The following is a 20,349-nucleotide window of genomic DNA, read 5'->3' on the forward strand; positions in this document are numbered from 1 at the left end:
CTAGTGAGAGAGTTAACGTGGTCAACCCACTGATGAAAAAGCATTGATATAATCAGTCAAAATAAGGTAGTGGAAGACTTTACAAAGATAAATAAAATTGGAAGAGCGAGTATGAAATAGATTATATCATCAAGAACGTTGCGTTTGGACTTCAGCTCTATGGGAAGCCCTCGGCATTTTAAAAGCATTACTGATTCTCAAATCATTATTTTGCTTAGCAATACCCATTTCCATCAATTCGAATGTTGGTTTTAATGAAGTATTCCTTTAAGCATTGACCCTTCTGTCCCCTCCCCAGGCCACAGGGAATAGTCTTTGTGGAATTAATCCATCATGAATAGAACAGTGTGGACTACCCCCAGGAGGCGTGGACTTCTGTCTTTACGTGTTGTTTTCTTTTGTTGAAGGATTGACAAGCACAGAGTTATTTTACCCATTTGGCAAGCTTCTGCCAGTAAGAAGTATAAGTCACAAATTACAGGATGCTTATTTACATTCCTTATTTCTTTTTAGCTCACGAACTACAGTGACATTCTAAAGTTGGGCAACTAAATAAGAATTAGGCTTTGGGGCTTTGGATCCAAATCAACCTTGACTCCTTGAGCTAATATTTCTTTTCCTTTCTTTTCTTTTTACCCTCTGGCTCTAATTTCTCTGTGTTTACAGTATATGCAAACATGTTTCTCATTAGTGTTTATTTACTACCACAGGAATCACTTTGGATTCTTCTAATCCTAGTGGAAATGGCTTTCTCAAAATAAACCCAGATCATATTGGGTTTTATCGTGTAAATTATGAAGTACCAACTTGGGACTGGATAGCTACCAATCTTTCCCTCAACCACGAGGTAAGAGAGGCAATGGTTGTGAATTGTTTTATTTTTGTTCTAAGAACAGCATCTTAATGATATTAATTTTTTCAACATGCTTTAAGAATCACATTTCATACCTTTTTCTTCCTCTTCCCAGGGCTTTTCTTCTGCTGATCGTGCAAGTTTTATTGATGATGCTTTTGCTTTGGCAAGGTGGGTTTCATAATGAGACTAGATCATTTAAAATACAGTGGATTTTGTCATAGATCTTTTTTGAATGAATTACCACAAAGTTTGTTAATTAATTTTGGTTTAAAATATTCAAAGCTTCTATTTATAACATTATTGTTTTCCTTAACTCTCTTTTTAAAGATTTTATTTCTTTTTTATTTTTCCTTCTCCCCAAAGCCCCCCAGTACATAGTTGTATACTTTAGTTGTGGGTCCTTCTAGTTGCGGCATGTGGGACGCCACCTCAGCATGGCCTGATGAGCGGTGCCATGTCTGTGCCCAGGATCCGACCTGGCGAAACCCTGGGCCACCAAAGCGGAGTGAGTGAACTTAACCACTCGGCCATGGGGCTGGCCCCCTCCTTAACTCTTTTTTTAAAGTTCATATGAGCCTCAAAGCCAAAACACTGATATTAGCCCTTAACGTACAAAAACTCACCTACCCTATTGACTTTGAGTAGTGTTTGTAGGTATCAGAGGCCTTGGGCTGATTAGCAGTGACATTTGCAAATGCCCAAAAGTACACCTTCATCATCTGATTTAATAAAAAGAAAAACAATGTGTTTCATTAACTCAGTTCTGTGAGCCCAAGCCCATTGTAAGATTTTTATGGCTAGAGTTATCAAATCTTGTTTGGGTCTTTGGGGTAAGAAGAATGACACGTGGTGCTCTAGAACTGATCAGAATTAAGGTACCATTTAGGAAATTTCACTTTTTTTTCTTCTCATGGCCTGAAGGTAACGTACACTTAGAAGAAACGATCAACGTAGATTGGGGGCATGGAGGAGGAGCCACAGTACCACTGAGGTGTTGTTTTCAGGTAGCCTAACATCGCTGATTCAATAGGTGTTTGTTGAATCTGGCCCTTTGGTAGGACTGGGGGCTGACTTGTCTCGCTGGCTTTGTAGTCCCTCATCCTAGGTACAAGCAGTGCACAGAGAATGAGGTGCTGCTTTCTCAGGATGCCTCCAGTGGCCCCTTTGTCTGAGTTGGGTGCACCTCTATGCGCTTCTGTATTTCCTCGCAGTATTATGTTGTCATTACTTACTAACTGACCACCCCACGCACCCAACTGTAAGTTTCATGCAGGTAGGCATGCAGCTCATGCCTAATCGTTGTATCCCCAGTTCCGGGCTGTGCCTGGCCATGGCAGGTGCTCATTGAATAGGAGCTGACTACCTGGCTGGAGGGACAGTGTATCAGCCCTAAAGGCGTGGGAGATCTATTGCACACAGACTTCCTAGAGAGTGTACTGGAAGTCAGAAAATCTTCTTGACATTTTTTAATGGGTATTTATAGGGTTAAACACCCTATAAAAAACCTTGGGTCCAGCGTGGTGGCGTAGTGGTTAAGTTTGCACTCTCCGCTTCCGTGGCCTGGGGTTCGCAGGTTCAGATCCTGAGTGGGACCTCATACTGTTCATAAGCCATGCTGTGGCAGCATCCCACACATAAAATAGAGGAAGATGGGCACAGATGCTAGCTCAGCAACGATCTTCCTCAAGCAGCGTGCAGGTCAGAGCCAGGTCCTGACCACTCTGAAACCTTACGGGGAAAAAGGGAGTAATGTGTCTTGAAATGGGTGCTTGTAGTAGGATTAGAATTCACACAGTTCCACACAGGTGTTCAGAAAGAAATGTATCTATTATGTCTAATTAGAAGGACTAAAAGGGCACATCTAAAAATAACTGTATTCTCGACTCCCCTGACCCAGATATGAAGACTTAGTACTCTTACTGCGCCAGAGGGAATACCCAGATAAGGAGTAAATACTGGAGTGAATACCTCAGACAAGGAATAAAAATTCACCCAGGCACTTGAGTCTCCCAAGTGGTCTCAGGTCCATTACATGCCCAGCCCAGTAAAACCATCCAGGTTTCCACCCTCATTGGAAGTTTCTCCCGGCCCCTACTCAGGCGGCTTCAGGCCGGCTGCCTGCAGAGGGAACAGGTGCTGTTTCCTCTCCACTTCCCTGCGGGGAGCTCCCACGTCTCTGATTCCTCCAGCGTGAAGGCAAGGAGAGCAGGCAGGAGAGGAGGTGAGGGAAAGAAAGAGCCTGATGTGCTGTCCACTTCCAGTCCTCTCCGAACTTCGTAGATGCCTAACACTGACTCTTCCCTGTATGGTGTTTCCATGGGATTTTTGACACCCATGTCCATCCCATTGCCGAGAGTCTTTCTCTTGCAGCTCCCTTGAGGTGGGCAAGTGAAATCCTCTGACCCACTTCTGGTCCACAGGAAGTATTTGTGTATCCTTTGCTCCGGGATGGGCCACCCCATGCAGTCCCATCTCTTCACTCTGAGGCCAGAGCAGTCACCAACCATGGTCTCTCATCCTTTAGATTTCTCGGGGTATCAGACACCAGGCCAGTATGCCCCCAAACTCCAGGATACACAGGTAGATCTCTTCAGGTGATCCCATTAAAGCCCCTTTTCCTAGTCTTAACGTGAGGGGAAAAGCCTCTGCAGCCCTGCCGTCCCCTGTGAGGGGAGAGCATTCACAGTGCTCTCCGAAAACCCTCTCTGAACCGTCTCTCTCCCCTCAGCATCTGCAACCCCTGCCATAGGCTGGTGGTGTGTTATCAGCTAAGGCTCACCAAAACCCGTTCCTGACCATGTTGGCCCCAATTTGGTGGGCCTGCATCTTACTTTAGAGTGGAGGCCAAGGGGCCTGGTTTGGGGGTCTCACCAAAACTGAGACAGAAAGAATCCTTTTTTGTCTACCTGTTATTGCAGGTTTTTTCCTTTTCAATAGCTTATATTGAGCTCTGCAGCCCACTGTGTGCTAAAGCCAGAAGAGGGGTGAGGAATAGCATAAGGGAAAGCAGAATGTGCAGCCCAGCAGGCCCAGGGTGGGGGCAGGAGTCCCTGGGGGAGGGAAGAATGGCACCTAAACCGCCCTGTCTTTTTGCTCCATCCTCTCACCTTCCGGTGCTGTATCAGACAATGTTCCACTGCTATTCGTAGGGTTTTCATGGCCAATTTTTGGGCAAGCGAGTGGCCGTGTCCAAACCCTGGCTGTGGCAGGGAGAGTGCCGATATTAACCACCAGAGCACCAGGGCTGGCTTCAAGGAGCATTGGCTCCAATGATATCCAAGGTGAGGACCAGGCTAGTAAATAAAGGCCACCAAGTGAACCTCAGCCCCGTCACAACTACAGACCTCTGGGTACACCAGGTCTACCACTGTATAGGGGTTTGCAGAGGTGACCAGAACACAACACAGGACTGGATAAGGAACTTTTCCCACCCCCTCGCGGACTGCCCCTTAAAAGAAGGGAGAAGTAGGGGAAGGGAGAGAGATGCCAAAAGGGCTCTAGTTGAGCAAAGAGACTGTCATAAGCCAGAATTTGGAATTTAATTGGCAAGTTAACATTGAGAGACCAAACACATGGGAACTTTCCAGAACTCTTCGTACCATCTAAAGGCTTTGCTGAAGAATGCGAGCACACGGGGTCAGTTCCATCCACCTAGCACCTCTCTCGGATGTCCTACTGTCCCCCTCAAGACCCAAGTTTGATGAGACGCTGTGCATCGCTCTCTAAGAAGGACAATGTAGTCTTTCCAGATCACACCCAGATGCAGAAACAAACCTTTTGTTACAAGATTCCCCGACCTCCTGGTGCCTTAGCCAAGACAGGAGAGCAAGAATTCCCTCATAGGACCTCTGTCCTCTTCTTCTCCCTCGAGTTTGGTGGCAACTTTCTTGACGTTGTAGCCTCCATCCTCTCTACACGATTGATTATAAGAAAATTCTATAATTTAAGTCCCTTGGGCTTGGCTCTTATTATATAAATGGAAGATTTTTGAGCGAGGAAAATCCTCAACTGCGTCTGGCTTTCAGAGCTGCTTTTTGTCCATGGACTTAACAAATGGAGTTTGAGGCTCAGTTGAGTAAGGATGCTGTCTTGGGTTGGGTTTCCTAGAAGCAGAGTCTGAAATGGGGCTTCTTGTACTGTGGTTTGTGAGAGAGTACTCTCTTGAAATAGAGGGTGTGAGAAGCAGGATGGGCCTGGGGAAAAGGCTGAGCAACCACATAGTCTCGGCTGGAGTCTAGCTTTGCCAGATTCCACTGGGAAGCCACGAATTGTATCACAGAGTGGGTCCAACTTGAGGGAAGCAGGCTGGTCTGTTGCATTCCTGAATCAGACAATTAATGGCCGGGGGAGGGGTTGCATAACCTCTTAGGCAAGTTGAATGTGTTTGGCCAAGGGCTGCTCTCTGAAGAAGGTGGCAGCTGTGAGTCAACACAGCACTTGTAAGGAGATCTGGGAAGGGCATCCTAGATGTCTTTGTTCTAAAAACCAGTTCTTCACATATGGTCCCAGCAGTATCAATGGTGCCTCGGAACTTGTGAGAAATGCAAATTCTTAGGTCCTACTCTAGACCTGCTGAATCAGAAACTCTGGGAGTGGGGTCCCAGAGTGTGTGATTTAACAAGCTGTCCAGGTGTTGCTGATATATGCTCAAATTTGAGAATCATGGTTCTGAATGATACCTACCACTGGTTCAGTGGGTGGGAGGTTCAGACTAACACGATTTGTGGCAATTGAAAAGTGCATCCGCTTAATTCTCAAAATATGATTCCTATAATATTACCAGCAAAAATTCACTCCTGGTCCTGTGTTCTGACCATATTACTCAGACTTAAAGAAAATAAGTGGTAGCAAAATAGAACTACTGCATAGCTATCAACCGTGTTGGAAAAACAAGGCACTAGGACATGATATTGAGTTTTCAACATTTGAATATATAGTAGTATTTCATCAAGGCCTCTAACCATTGAATCCTCGATTCACTCCGTATTTCTACTTATGCTGCCCAATTGGCCAGTTCTTCTGGCACTTCTAACTAAGACCCACTCCTTCTAGTGTTCTCACCTACCAAAAATTTGCAGCCCACTTGGTTGCTGACTAAATTATCTGTCATTCTTCCCGAATTTTCATTAGCCTCTTTGTTAACTTGATCCTCAGAGCAACAACTATTCTTCATGCGCATCCTAAGAAAATACGGACTGGACAGAGTTGTTGCTTTATCCACCTGGGAAAACAGAGAATCATTAAAATGAGAAAATGCTCTAGTTTCAGACGTCAACACAAAATTCTGCAATTTTTACTTAGCAAACAAACATTCTCAACAAAACACTCCATTTCTCAATATTATTTATACTCTTATTAAGGGAGACCGAATGCTCCAAAATATAAATCCTTCTAAATGCGATCAGGAACTGAGAAAATAGGAGAAATCAGCTCTTTGAACTGAAAACAAACTCTGCACTGTATCTCATTAGTGCAAATCATATGATGCCAAAGGGTTTTATTCTTATCTATCTCTCCAACACTAGTCACCCTCTAGTCAAACTCTTAGGGGAGAAGTCAAGATGTAATTAAACTATTCTTCACTCACAAAATGACCTCAAACATAATAGCACTCAATGCATCAGTATTACTAATTCAATAATTTAAAATTTATTTTCTAATTTAAACTTTTAAAATGTAATTTGGAAAGACAGGATTCCTGTCTAAGATTCTTTCCAAAATCTAGGCTAAAATTTGAAGCATAACAGATTTCTGAAACATTATTTCAAAAAGTTCTGGAATCCCTCCTAAGGGGGAAGAATTGTGTTCTTTAAACTTTGAAATGTCAATAGCAACTTCAAATTTTCTGAAGGAACAAAAGCCATTTTTATTTATTAATATTGTTGGGAAATGTACAAATAAGGAAATGTTTTAATGGGAAATATAAGTTCAATGAGATGTTTTAAGCATTCGTGAGTCATGAGTACTGTTGTGCACCTTTCCTCTTCATATCAAATATAAATAATTTCAATAAGATATACTTATAATGGTGCACTTTTATGTTATAATCAGCTTGTGAACCTAAAATTTAAAAGTTTCTATTCATCAATATTTAACATGTAGCTAAATGGCTTTTGTTTTATCTGCAATTTTGCCACAGCGATTTTTCAAATGTACATCTTAATGTTCTGTCTTCCCCTTTACTATTGAATGGATGGAATCACATCGTTGTGAACAAATTACTTTGATTGGCCCTCAACAGTAAATGCATTTTCTTAATTGTTTAATAGAAGGATTCTCATTAACATCGAATTCTATGATCTCCATATTAGTGCTTTCAGTCAAATGGAAACTAGTCTATGGTTTTTAATCAACTGTGGGTGTTTTTTTCTTTTTTAGAGCTCAACTTCTAGACTATAAAGTGGCTCTGAACTTGACCAGATATCTCAAAATGGAACAGGACTATTTACCATGGCAGAGAGTCATTTCAGCTATAACCTATATCATCAGCATGTTTGAAGATGATAACGAAGTATACCCTTTGATTGAGGTGATGTTGATGCTGTGTCCTCTGAAAGCAAATGTTCAGCCATTAGCAGATTAGGAAGATTTCTGAGAGAAGGAGTTCCTGGGAGATGCAAAAGCATCTGTGCCTGCCAAGAGAAATCGAAACAAAGCACAATGACTTGACTAGTCAAAGCAAAAGAATGCTATCTATTTTTTTTTCAACTTCAAATGTATCAGTATTTCTGGTTCAGTATACCACTTAAAGGTAAATTTAGTGTTAGAATATGATAATTAATATTTATTACAAATAGACAGCATTTTAAACTATAGGTACTAACAAATCCTATTTTTAATGAATTTGCCTATGTTAACACAAGTTTCTTCTTACCAAAATGTATTTCCTTGTTCTTTCTGCTGTTATTTCCATGTTGAGATTTTATTATAAGATAGTCATTCTAAATACTTTATTTTGTGATTTCTATAGCACTTTGCAGGTCACTTGTAATTTTAAACAAATTCTGGATTCAAATCTCTATCTCTTCCACTTACTAAGTCAAAGAACTTAGACAAATGATTTAATATTTGTGAGTCTTAATTTCCTTTGTACAGTAGGAACGTCAGCACTTGGCTGTCTGTGGTAATGAGACATGAGGATCATTTAATATAAACATCCTTTGTAAATCCTCAGGCAATATACAAGTATTAGTTATCATTAGTATTATTTCATCAAATCTGAGCAATCTTCTTAGTGCAGTATGTCAGATGTTACTCTATTACAGATGTTAAGTCAGAAGTGGAGGTTAAAAGAGGCTCACCCAAAGTTTTATAAGACATTAGAGAATGATCCAGTATGTCCTTATTTTCAGGACTAAAGCAAAATTGCAATGTGATAAGAACTGAACACATCACTTTCCTAAGCACAGGCTCCAGACTCTCTGAACTAATAGGAAAAAAGATTGCAACAGGGGCTGTAGATTATAATAAATGGGAGGCGGTTGATAAATAGTAAATATCACTCATTGTAAACGGTGCTTTTATTTCAGGACTACTTCCAAGGTCAAGTGAAGCCCCTTGCCGATTCTCTGGGATGGACTGACACTGGAGACCACGTCACAAAGTTATTTCCTACCTTTTTAAAACTAATATTCCTTTAATATCTGTTTGTGTGTTTTAAGATGTGTTGAAAAGTGCTCCAGGTCCCAGCTTTGTGTGTGTCTGTTTTCTCAGGTTGCTCCGTGCCTCTGTGCTAGGGCTCGCGTGCAGGATGCAAGATAGAGAAGCCTTGGGCAATGCTTCCCAGTTATTTCAGGAGTGGCTGAGCGGGACTGCAAGGTAACTCTTCACCCTGTTTTCAGTCCTAGGAGAATTTAAACTGAGAAAAGAGAAATTAAAATCTCTGAAACACTGTTTCTTCTTCTAGGCTTCCTGTAAATCTCAGGCTTCTGGTATATCGGTACGGAATGCAGACCTCTGGCAATGAGACTTCGTGGAACTATACTCTTGATCAATACCAGGAAACTTCACTAGCTCAAGAAAAAGAAAAACTGCTGTATGGGTTAGCATCAGTGAGGAATGTTACTCTTTTGTCAAGGTAAATTGGAGCTTTCTTCCTACTTATATGAAAGGTATTTGATGGTTTATGTTTCAGTCTCTGTAAGATGCTAATTAAACTATGACATATTTCCAAGAAAATCTATTAAAAATTATTTTCCCTGTAAGAAACAAAATGTCCATGTAAGAGTGGCTTAAACAATAAAGAAACGTAACCTCATGTGAAAAAATTCTGGAGGGAGGCAGTTTTCAGTGGTGTGCACGAGTTCAACATTTTCGTCGAGGACCTAGGCTCTTTCTCTTTCTGTTCTGCCATCCTCAACATGGTGGATGTCTCACAATTTCCAGAGCTGAAGACATTTTGTCTTCACACAAAGATGTTCAATGGAGGAAGGACAGGAGCAAAAGAGCTCCTCCTCGCAAGGCTCTGTCTTTTGTGCTAAGAGTCAACTATCTCCACTTCCCCTCATAATCCAGACCTGGGTCACACTTGATCATTCTGGGTCATACTCCGATCTACCACTTGATCATTTGCTGACTGGGATGAACTTGAATTCCTTTGGTGATTTGGACCAGTCATGATTCGGAGGCTGGGGTAGGAGTCTACTTTCCCTAGGATCAAGGAAACCCTGACTCAAACCCAGAACAAAACTGGTCCCTGTCCATGGAGGAGTGTCTGCCACCATATGCAAACACACACAGAAAATGTATTTACATTCCGCTCAGAAGGTACAAAGACTGCTTGAAGCCCATCTGTGAATCTTCTCCCACTCCATGCCTATGCCCCAAATCATCTAGCTTCTGCCTTAATTCATTTTTTGCTTAGTTATGGTTTCTGAGCTATTTACATTTAACCAACACTTATGATGTCCTTTCTATATAGTTTGTGGCAATAAAGATGAATAAGACGTGACATCTCTCCTTGGGAAACTTATAGGTTTGTGGGAGAGGCAGAAAGTAAATAGTAACTCACAATGCAATAACCAATTTGGAAGGATTACCAGAAGCAGTTTGATTTTACCTGGCAGGGCCAACAATACACCTTCATCATCTTGCCTCAGGGCGGTATGTCAGTTTTCCTGCTTGCTGCCCTAAGACAGTCTATCAAGAACTTGATCATCTTGACATTCCACAAAACATCACATCGATCCATTACTTTGACAGCACTGTGCTGATTGTATCCAATGAGAAAATTAGCAAGTACTTAGATGCCTTGCTAATACTCTTGTGAACTAGAGAGTAAAAGATAAATTGCGCAAAAATTCAGGGGCCCACCACTCCAGTGCAGTCTGGAAGTTCAATGGTCTAGAGCATATCAAGATATTCACTCTAGGTACAGCCGTGGCGTAAATTTAATAAAAATCTATTGACTTGGTCACTTAATTTATCTTGGACTTATTTGCATTGTAGTATAATTATAGACAACTAATCTAATCTTACATTAGAAGATTGTTTCTTACAATCTAGGGAAGAGCAAATAAGACAACTGTTATCCTATAGAAAGTAAGAATATACATACTTTCCCTTAATTTACTGGCTCCTTTAGCGCAGTGGGGTAACAGGTAAGTGGGTAAAATGCTTCTATTTGATAAATGCAATGAATATTTTCAAAGTTAAAATTGTTTTTAGTACTTCCAAAATATTTCCATTTTTAAATGTTCCTGTAATTTACATTTCATTAGTCCTCAGAATCATAGGTTGTTCTCTACCAACGGTTAAATATTTTAGGAAATTTTAAATTGTGTCTTATCATTTATCATATTTAATTAACTTTGTCAGCTGGTGCCTCAGGAATTGAATTACTGGAATGAAAATTACTACTGGAATTTAGCTAAGGGTGAACACTGAAAGTTCATTTTGAATTGTCTTTCTGTTTGACTTCTCTTAGGTATTTGGATTTGCTCAAGGACTCAAGCGTTATTAAAACTCAGGATGTGTTCACAGTCATCCGATATATCTCATATAACAGCTATGGGAAGAGCATGGCCTGGAACTGGATACAGCTCAACTGGGACTATCTGGTCAACAGGTGGGCTGATCAGATAATGGTTTGTTGTTCTCTTTGTTTGATACCATCTACAAGTTCTTTCTTTTTCTCTTTGCTTTGCTTTCTCTGACACGTATACAGTATCTGAAATGGCTATTATCAGAGGTAAAGTATTGTGGTATTTTCCTTCTTGGGAAGCAATATACTAGTTAATTTTTGGTGTAATTCCTGTTCTGGAAAGTGTCGTTTCCAAGTGATGTATAGAATTCTGGGATCTGGAGAGACGCCTAAATCGCATTATTTTTAATTTGGTTAAAACAAGTTAATACAATTCTGCCTGTTGTGCTAGTACCTACCCTAAGCCCAGGCACATATTTAGTTCTCAATTAATGTTTAATGAAAACTAAATGAGAATTCCTGGACCTGGGCTCAAATTAGAGCCCTGTTATCTTACTGAGCTTATATGGATGAGAACTTTTGTCTCTTCTGATCAGATAATTAAACTTTAGGTATTTTGAAAAGTTCGTAAAAGAAAACTATTTCCCAGGCAATAGCAGTTTTAAAATTGAAAATGGCAAGGCCAAGAGAAGAGCAAATCCATGAAAGAGAGTTCCCCAAATTTCTTATCTCTTCAACCCCATTTAGAAGAAATATTGCTATTCTTGGTCCTGATCTTCTAAATGTAATGCTTGTTACCATTAAAAAGATATTTCTTTGAAAGAGTATAAAATAGAACATAGATTATATGTCCCAAGTAAATGTGTAAATATTGATCAAAACGTCTTTACCATTTGTAATCCCCACACCAGGAAATAGCCTCTGTCATCCCCTCCTAAGCGCTCGTCTCCCCATCAGCACCGCCCGGTTGACAACGATGGCCTGCCTTATCAGAAATACTCACTGCAATGATAACTGCTTTCTGTTCTCTTTCCTGCCCTACAATTCACCCGAGTGCCATTCCGTTCATTCACATTTCTCATCCTTTTGAGATCCAGATATATCTCTAGCTCTCAATCAAGACACCCTACATTGTTTTTGCCTATTTGTAATAAATGTTTGCCTTTCCTATTCTTGCAACAATTCAGTGTAACTGTTCATCCATCTCTATGAAGATTGATAGGCACTCACATGTGTGTGTGTGTGTGTGTGTGATGTTTTGTTCGTGTGTGTATAATTGTTTCAATGAAATGCTTAGTTTAGAATTAATAAATCTACCTATTGAGAACCTATTGTTGCCCAGCAGAAACGATTCACATTATTCAAGATAATACCTTCCCTTATGAAAGATATATGCCTAATGACCTTTATGCATATTTTGTTTTAATTGAAAAGACTATAAAACATTTTTTTGGTATTTGCTGCAAGAAACCTATGGAGATGAATAGTGCTTACTTCTGAATTATTGTGAGAAGATAAGTAAATAATGTTCATTTTGTATAATAAAATGGCTATTACCTTATTGTTTATTAAATAGAGTATTTCTCAAGGCCTATTTGAATGGCTGTTGAAATGCACTTTTCATTTGTAAAAATTAGTTCATTGTCATATGTCTTAAAAAATTAAGAAGTAAAGGGCTGGCCCGGTGGTATAGTGGTTAGGTTCACGCACTCCACTTTGGCCGCCTGGGGTTCACTGGTTTGGATCCCAGACATGGACCAATGCACCACTCATCAAGTCATGCTGTGGCAGGTGCCCCACTTATAAAATAGAGGAAGATGGGCACAGATGTTAGCTCAGGGCCAATCTTCCTCAAAAAAAAAAAAATTAAGAAGTAGAAAAAAACAGATGTTATCTTGGCATAAAAGTCATAAACATCAGGCCTTAAAATAAATCTGTTAGATCTAATACTGAATTTTTTTCAAGAAAAATAAATTGATAAACTATTTCCAGTGGTAGTTCCAAAACCCTTGTCCAAGTCTTTTAATATTTCTTCATAGTCTAATGATCTATTTCTCATGAGGTATTATTTCAAATAGCCTCAAACATAAAATTGCATAATAACCACATGTCAGACACACCAAAAAAACACCCAATATTAACTATGATTAGTTTAAATAAATAGAATTTACCCATTAAAACTGTATAAGACAAATTAAACAGAAATGAGCCAAGCTTTATCCGAATATTTCCAAACCCTTGAATGTGTTCCAGATTTCCGAATGAGCGGTTTTACTGCCTCCATTTCTGAATAATTTATTGTCATCCTAAAATACTTAAGCTGCTTTTTTACAAAGGTGTTGTCATGTGATTTTTATGACAACTCATGGCTACACCACTAATGTTCTTTCCAGTTTGAGACTTAACCACAAAGTTCCAAACATGCTTCAGAAATTATTCTTTGCTTTTTTGTTTATTCCACTAAACCCTTCGATGAAACTGTTACACTGAGTGTACTCAATAAGTCAGTAGTGTGGGGTGATAAAGTTAGATTTTAATTTATGACTACGGATGAAAAATTAAGTCAATGGGACATGACTGAGACCATTTAAACACTACTTCATAAACAAAATAATTTAATAAGCACTTCATTAAAAGTTTGTGTGCATCAAAATAATTTCTTTTGGATAACGTAATAATTCTTATGAAACTATTAAGTCCAAGAAAATGATTCATATAATTATTTTTCAAAATATTTCATATAATTAAGCCCTTATTTTCATTTTAAAAGTAATCAGTAAGATAAATATACATCATATTTCCTCTTAAATGCTGCACTTGATATAATATTGGTTCTTGGGATGAACATATTTTGTTCTTACATTTTTCTAGTATTTATATGGGTATTGCAGTCTCTATTCAATCTATTCATTGCTAGTTCCCAAATATATCTTTCAATAGCAACTTAGTGTGATTTCCTTTTTTAAATTCCCATTTTCTCCTTATAAAATGGGTATGTACTGTTTTGCACAAAATACAGATAAGCAAAAATAAAGGTAAAAAATGACTCATAATCCCACAACCTAGAAATAACTCCTGTTGTCACATTACTGTTTTTCCCCGAGTCATTTTTCTGTTTATGTATTTATTTATAGAAATGGGACCTTGTTATACATTTTGTTTTATAACCTGATTTTTTTCACATCGCCTCGTGTTGAGGATGTCTTTTCATGACGTTCAGTGTACTTCTTCAATGTTATTTTTCATGCTCATTCATGTTTCAGCGTACAGGTGCATCTTATTTAGCCAATCTCCATCTGTTGGATAATAGAATTGTTCTGAACTTTCCACTATAAAAATAATGTAGTGACGAACATCTTTGAAACTGGATCTCTTTGTTCTTTTTGAATGTCCTTGACATTTCCATAGGATACAGATAATGCTAGAAGTAATACTGCTGTGTTAAAGGATGTGTTCACTTTTGAGATTTCTGATGAATGTTGCAGAAATTCCCTCCAGAAAAAATTTCACTAATAACTTTGTCTATTTTTCCAACCCTTGCCCATACTTAGTGTTGCCATTTTTAAGATCCTTGTCAATGCAATAGATGAAAACTACTGTCTCATTTTAAATTATAAGTCTTTCATCCAATAAATACTGTGGTGCATCTATTGTGTGGTAGGCACTATGCTTGGCATTAAGATACAACAATAAGGAGAAACAGATCTGGTTCTCTGTCCTCATGGAGCTTAGAAGTCTAGTGATGGAGACCAATATTAAGTAAAGAATCACACATGTACATGTACACGTACAACTGTAATAACCACTAATAGAAGAGGTTCAGAGCACGATGAAAGAGGGTCACGGGGGCACTGACCAAGTCAAGAGAAGTTGGGAGTAAAGGCTTCCCCTAAGGAAGCAATGGCTGAGTTCTGAAGGAGGGGTAGGCATCAACTACGTGAACAAGAAGTGAAGCATTCCTGGCTGAATGCCTACTATCAGAAAAGCAGAAAGATAAGGATCTAGCTTTGCAGGTTCACTTAAGATTTGGGCTTTTGTTCTATGAGCAATGATAAGTCACTAAAGGGTTTTAAGTAAGAAAGTGAAAGGATCAATTTTACTTGGAAAAGAAAGCTCTGGTGGTAAGGTAAAGCATAGACCTAGATGGGGGTCAGAGAGAATTTGAGAAAAGCAGTTAGAGAGCTATTGCCGTAGTCCCAGCAAATGAGAGTGGTGGATTGGACTATGGATGTGACAGTGAAGATGAAGAGATAAGAACAACAATTAGAACTTGGTGGTAGATTAGAAATGGGAGACGAAAGTGAGGTGACAAGAATAATGCCTGGATCCCTAGAAAAGATAAAGTTTGCAGAAGGAGAGCAGTGAGTTCAGTTTGGTATATATGATGCCTCTGAGTCTCTTTTGAGATGTTAAAATGGAAATTCTTTCAAGGAGGTTATAGTCCCTTGTCAAATGCTACTTAAGCTTTGAGTAAATCAAAGACTAAAAAATGCCCATTAGATTTATTGACATAAAAGTTACTGGTAACTACTAGAAAGTTTTCCACTAGAGTGATGGGGGCAGAACCCAAATTGAAGCAAATCAATAGATGAGTCAGTCATGAGGAGATGGAGACAAGAAATGTAGAGAAATCTCTTGAAAAGTTTGGCTATGAATGGGGAAGTGGGAGAAAGGATATTAGGAGGGAAAATGTCAGATCAAGGCGAGGATTTCTTTCTTTTTTTATATGCAAGATATTTTAAATATCTTTAGCATATTTAAAAGTTAATGAGAAAGATTCAGTGAAGAATGAGAAGTTTAATGTGAGACAGAAAAAAAGATTTTTTTTAAGTAAAGTTTTTAATAAAGTGAAGAGAAATAGAAACCAAAGCGCAGGTAATAGGAGGAAAATAAGTATATTTGTGTGTTTGTAAGCTAAAAGGTGTTGGAGCTACTGTGTATTTTCTCTGTGAATTCAATGCAAGGTCATATTTGTGGAGAGGAAGGGAAGAGGGGGAGAGTGTTTGGAGATGGTAAGAGAGTGAAAACACTTGAAAAAGGCAATTCAAAGAGGAAGAGAATGAGTTGGTCAGGGGAATGTGGAGGATTGTCAGCGTGGAGGGCCCACTTAAGATTGATATCCATGAATTTATAGTGAAAGAATACGGGGAAAGTTGGGTGACCTCCCCTGACAGACCTTGGCCACTTGGTACAAACACAGAGAAAATGGGCAGGTAATTTCATCCAAGAGTCACGGAGTTATGCCAGACACAAATTATTAAAAATAAGGAAGTTTAGGGCTTGCAAATGTGATTGAAAATGGTAGACCATGGGATCTAAACTATATAAGGAAATAAGTGAAAGAAAAGGGAAACCTGATGGTCCAGGAGAAAGTAGGGGTGGGGATGATCAATGGGCCAGAAATCCAGATAAAGTCAAAGAATGGTCATAGTGGAAACTGAAAGGTAAATTATGTCATGGAGGGGGCATAAATTAATAGTTTTAGAGGCACAGTACTTGTGGATGGTCACAAGGTATGCCCACAGGAATTAGCGGCAGAGGTAGAATGGAGAAAATGTCATTGGACATGAGGAGGTCGAGAAACTACAGGAGCTAAGATGTTCTATGGGTCATCCATGTGGCCCTTGAAATCACAGCTGGAGTAGAGAGGAACACTAGGAGTCAGGCGCCAAAGTGTATCATAAATGAGAACAGGGAGAATAACCGGAAGGAACAGAGGTTTTCAGAGAGTGGAGGAAGAAAGGCCTGGAAGCAGCCATGGGGGGCATGAGCACCCTCACTCCACTTCTGACCTGGTGTTACAAAGGATGTGGGAAAATAAAAATTTTCCAAATGAGAAGTAATATTCCCTATAAAGGGATAGTTCCAGAGAGCTAGGTGGACGGGTTCGAGAATTGGAGAAATCTAGGAGGCTGAGTCAGAGGCAAGGAAGTATACACATTACCGGGAGAGAATTGAGAGTAGATGCCTCAGAGGCTTACATTTTGGATAAGGACTGAAGACATGAAGGATGAAAGGACATGGAATAGTCAACGTAATCTGTGAAATAGTGAGCACTGGACCTAGCACACTGAAGATCATGGTTAATTATTAGAACATTGCAACTTTTTCCCATTGGTACATTTTCTTTCTATTTCTTCTGTAACTCCTGATTCATTCCTTTGTTAATTTCATGTTGGCATATTTCTCCATCTTACCAATTCATCAGGCTTCTTTCTATAGTGAAAATATTTGCTCTTTATTACAACTAAATAATACATTTTGACTTTTAATTTTATGGCAGTTCTTTTTTTAGTCTAAAACTTTTAAAAATATGTATGCAACAAACTATCACTTTTTATCCTTGTGGCTTCTGCTTGTGTTGTGTGATAATTTTTAAATGTCAAGTTTCTCCTCCTGCTCGTTTGTTACTTCTTTATATAGCAGCATATTTTCTTTTATTCCTCCCCAACATTCCAACAGATCATATTATACCTAATTTTTTTATGTTTGTTTTCTTGCACTATGATTAGTTGTGATGAGATTTTTACCTGTATCACAATCCTTTGGTCTGTAAGGAAATTTCTGATTCTTGCTCTGTAAGAGATAAGATGCAAAAGGGACAGGAATAGAACAGCATCTCTAAAATCCACTTTGCACTTGGCTTCAAGTGCCTTTGCTTAGCCAGGCTGATATATACCATAACCCAAATATGCAAGTAGCTAATAAAGCTTTTTGAAAGCAGAAAAAATAGCCTATATGCACATTTCTGTCCCTGCAGGAAGATGCATAGAGTATTAGTTAAGACAGAGGGGATGCAGCCGCTCTGCTGTAACAGAAACACAGAAAAGCAGCCACGTAACGGACATAAGTATAATTTCTCACTCAGGTTAGGCTCCTCAAAGGAGCATTCCAGCTTATGAGGGTGTTCTGCTCCATGAGGCCTAGGACCTTATCCCGTCTGTGTGGTTGAAATTTGGAGGGAGGGAGACAAAAACAGGAAGTCTACGCAAGCAGTTTCCCTGTATTCACAGAAGGAGCCGGAAGTTGAACCTAGCACTTCTGCTCCTGTTCCATCCGTAGGAACTGGGTCCCCGTCTGCACCCAGCTGTGAGGGACTCTAGCTGGGTTCTCCTGTGTGTGGGAAGAAAGGAGGACAGATTTGGGGAATACAACAAGCATCTGCCACAGCTGGGAAAGGGGTGTGAAACTTACAAGAAGAAGTGCAGAATTTACTAAGAATGTCTCCTGGATAGAATTAGTTCAAATTAAATGTGTTTATTTGCTTACTTTGAAAATTACTTTTTAAAAAAACCCACAAAATAAAATGTATGCATCTAGAGAAAAGATGTAAAGTTCTGGGTACTTATACTACCCTCAACTTCTCTTCAGATACACGATCAATGACAGATACCTTGGCAGAATCGTCACGATAGCAGAGCCATTCAACACGGAGCTACAGCTCTGGCAGGTATGAAGATAAATTTCTCTATTGGTTTGTCTATTTGTCTAGGAAGAAACAGAGTTAAACTTCTTTTTAAAAAAAGTAGAAATGGTATTTTCTCTATTCAGCTCACAGAAGACAAGGATAAAAAATAATTCTTATATCTAATTAAATATGCACCTACTTTTTTATAAACTGAAAAAAAAATAAAAATAACCAAGAAACAAAGTTTCAAATCTGAGAAAAGGAAGGCCTTGGGCAGCTTGGAAGGTGCCACGCGTCCACCCCATTTACCAGCGCAGTGTCTCCTCTATCCTGGTAAATGTAACCCTGGAATAAGCTGGTTGAGATTTGATTCCTTTCAGAATTCATAGTCTTGGAGTTTCAAAACTAAACCCAAATCTTTCAGGTTTCAAAGATCTCAATTGCCAGGGAGGAAAAATGTCCATTAATGTAGATACATAGAGATTGTATGAATTTTCAATGTATGTGTATTAGATGTTGGAATGTTAACATTCTTCTGTGTCTTAAGAAACAAACTAATTCTTATTTTTGTAAATAGCAGATGATACAATGGTTGAGTTTGGTGGAGGGCTTCGGAGGGAAAGGGTAGTATAGAACCAATTGTAACAGAGACTTTTTATGAGTCCATAATAAGTGAACTGAAAGTATATTAAAATACTCCAGACTCCTGGAGTTAAAGGCTAAGCAAAGCCATCATTCCACAGACCAGATTTTTCCAGGAACAGCTTGGGGAATGCACAGAAAATAGAGAAATGAGCAGAAGCAGATATGGACATGCCAGCTGCTAGTTTGTGGCCCTCCTTCCCCAGTATGTCAGAGCCTCAAGGCTTGACATGCTCCGGGCATCCAAAAGTCCTGGGTCATCATCGCCAATCTGAGGGACGGGCTGAAACGAAATGATGCCCCGAGAGATGTATCTCAGTGTCGCGCAGTGACACTGAATGTCCAGGGAAGAAGAAAACAAATTCAGTTTGAAAATGAAATTCTTGAAGAATTATTGGGCTTAAAATGACTTTCTTATTTCCTTCTCTTTTATAGATGGAGAGCTTTTTCAAAAAATATCCAGAAGCTGGAGCAGGAGAACAACCGAGGGAGCAAGTGTTGGAAACAGTCAGAAACAACATCGAGTGGCTAAAACAAAATAGAGATGCCATAAAACAATGGTTTCTTGATTTATCTAGGAATGGTTAATGTGTTCAAACATCGGATTTTAATTTTGTGAATCTATTGTTCTCCTATTAAGCAGTTGGTGGCCTAATTTACCAGCTATGGAGGAAGCGTTATGCATAGATACCGCTGTTGCTAAGCATTGTGTTTACTCATGTGTCTTGCAAAGCTTTCAAACAATTCCTCTTTGTTTATGAAGGAAGATACTCATAGAGTAGTTAATGTACTCAGGGATTTCTTCTAAGTGTACTTCATAGAAGATTCTTTACAAACTGAAGAGAAGTTAATAGCCATTTTAATGTCTTTAAATATCATACTTTGTGTCTTAAATCTGTGAAAATAGAACAATTTGGTCTTAGCTGTACATTTTTAGTACCAAAGAAACGGGACTTAATCTTCTCTCCTGATTGATTTTTAAAGTTTAAATACCAGTACTTGAGGGACCAATCTTACCATCTTAATCTTTATTTTATTATTCAGAATTACACAGATCTAATATCAGTTTATTCACATATGTCTTACTCCTTTAAATCCTACCAAAGCAACCCGGACTTAAATTTTACTCAAGGATAGCATGAATTAGCCAAAGAAATGGCTGACTGTTGCCTTTGCTCTTATAAAATCAACAAGAGAACTCTCCTCTCCTTTTAAAAATAAAATTGAATGATTACTTGAAAAAAATATATTGTTTCCCAGTGTCACTTTACTCTTGAATACTAATGACTGCAGTGTTCCCCAGATGACCGAGCATGATACAGGTATCATTCAGGAACCCAGCCTTCTTCATGCTTGCTACTCTCTCATCTGGTTCCATTCCTTACAAAGCTCCTTCAAATATGCTATGAAATTAGAGGCAAGATAGTGCTTAACTCTGCTCCATGGATTTTAAAGAAAAAAGGCTAAATAATTGGAAACTGGTCTGGAAAGAGAGAAGGCTGATTATTCCATAAAACTAAA

General features: G+C 39.0%; 1 protein-coding gene across 1 annotated transcript in view; it reads left to right on the top strand.

Moving 5' to 3' along the window:
• Positions 1 to 20,066, top strand: part of ENPEP (glutamyl aminopeptidase) — a 73,929-nt gene extending 53,863 nt beyond the window's left edge. Inside the window, exons 12-20 of the mRNA XM_046655661.1 lie at positions 711 to 847; positions 969 to 1,024; positions 7,235 to 7,385; positions 8,386 to 8,459; positions 8,570 to 8,674; positions 8,763 to 8,933; positions 10,782 to 10,922; positions 18,150 to 18,228; positions 19,264 to 20,066. Coding sequence (XP_046511617.1) covers positions 711 to 847; positions 969 to 1,024; positions 7,235 to 7,385; positions 8,386 to 8,459; positions 8,570 to 8,674; positions 8,763 to 8,933; positions 10,782 to 10,922; positions 18,150 to 18,228; positions 19,264 to 19,416 — 1,067 coding nt within the window. The 3' untranslated portion in view covers positions 19,417 to 20,066. The remainder of the gene's footprint in view (positions 1 to 710; positions 848 to 968; positions 1,025 to 7,234; positions 7,386 to 8,385; positions 8,460 to 8,569; positions 8,675 to 8,762; positions 8,934 to 10,781; positions 10,923 to 18,149; positions 18,229 to 19,263) is intronic.
• The last annotated feature ends 283 nt before the right edge of the window (positions 20,067 to 20,349 follow it).

The sequence above is a fragment of the Equus quagga genome, chromosome 3 (genome assembly GCF_021613505.1).
Source record: "Equus quagga isolate Etosha38 chromosome 3, UCLA_HA_Equagga_1.0, whole genome shotgun sequence".
In the NCBI taxonomy this organism is placed as follows: Eukaryota; Metazoa; Chordata; class Mammalia; order Perissodactyla; family Equidae; genus Equus; species Equus quagga.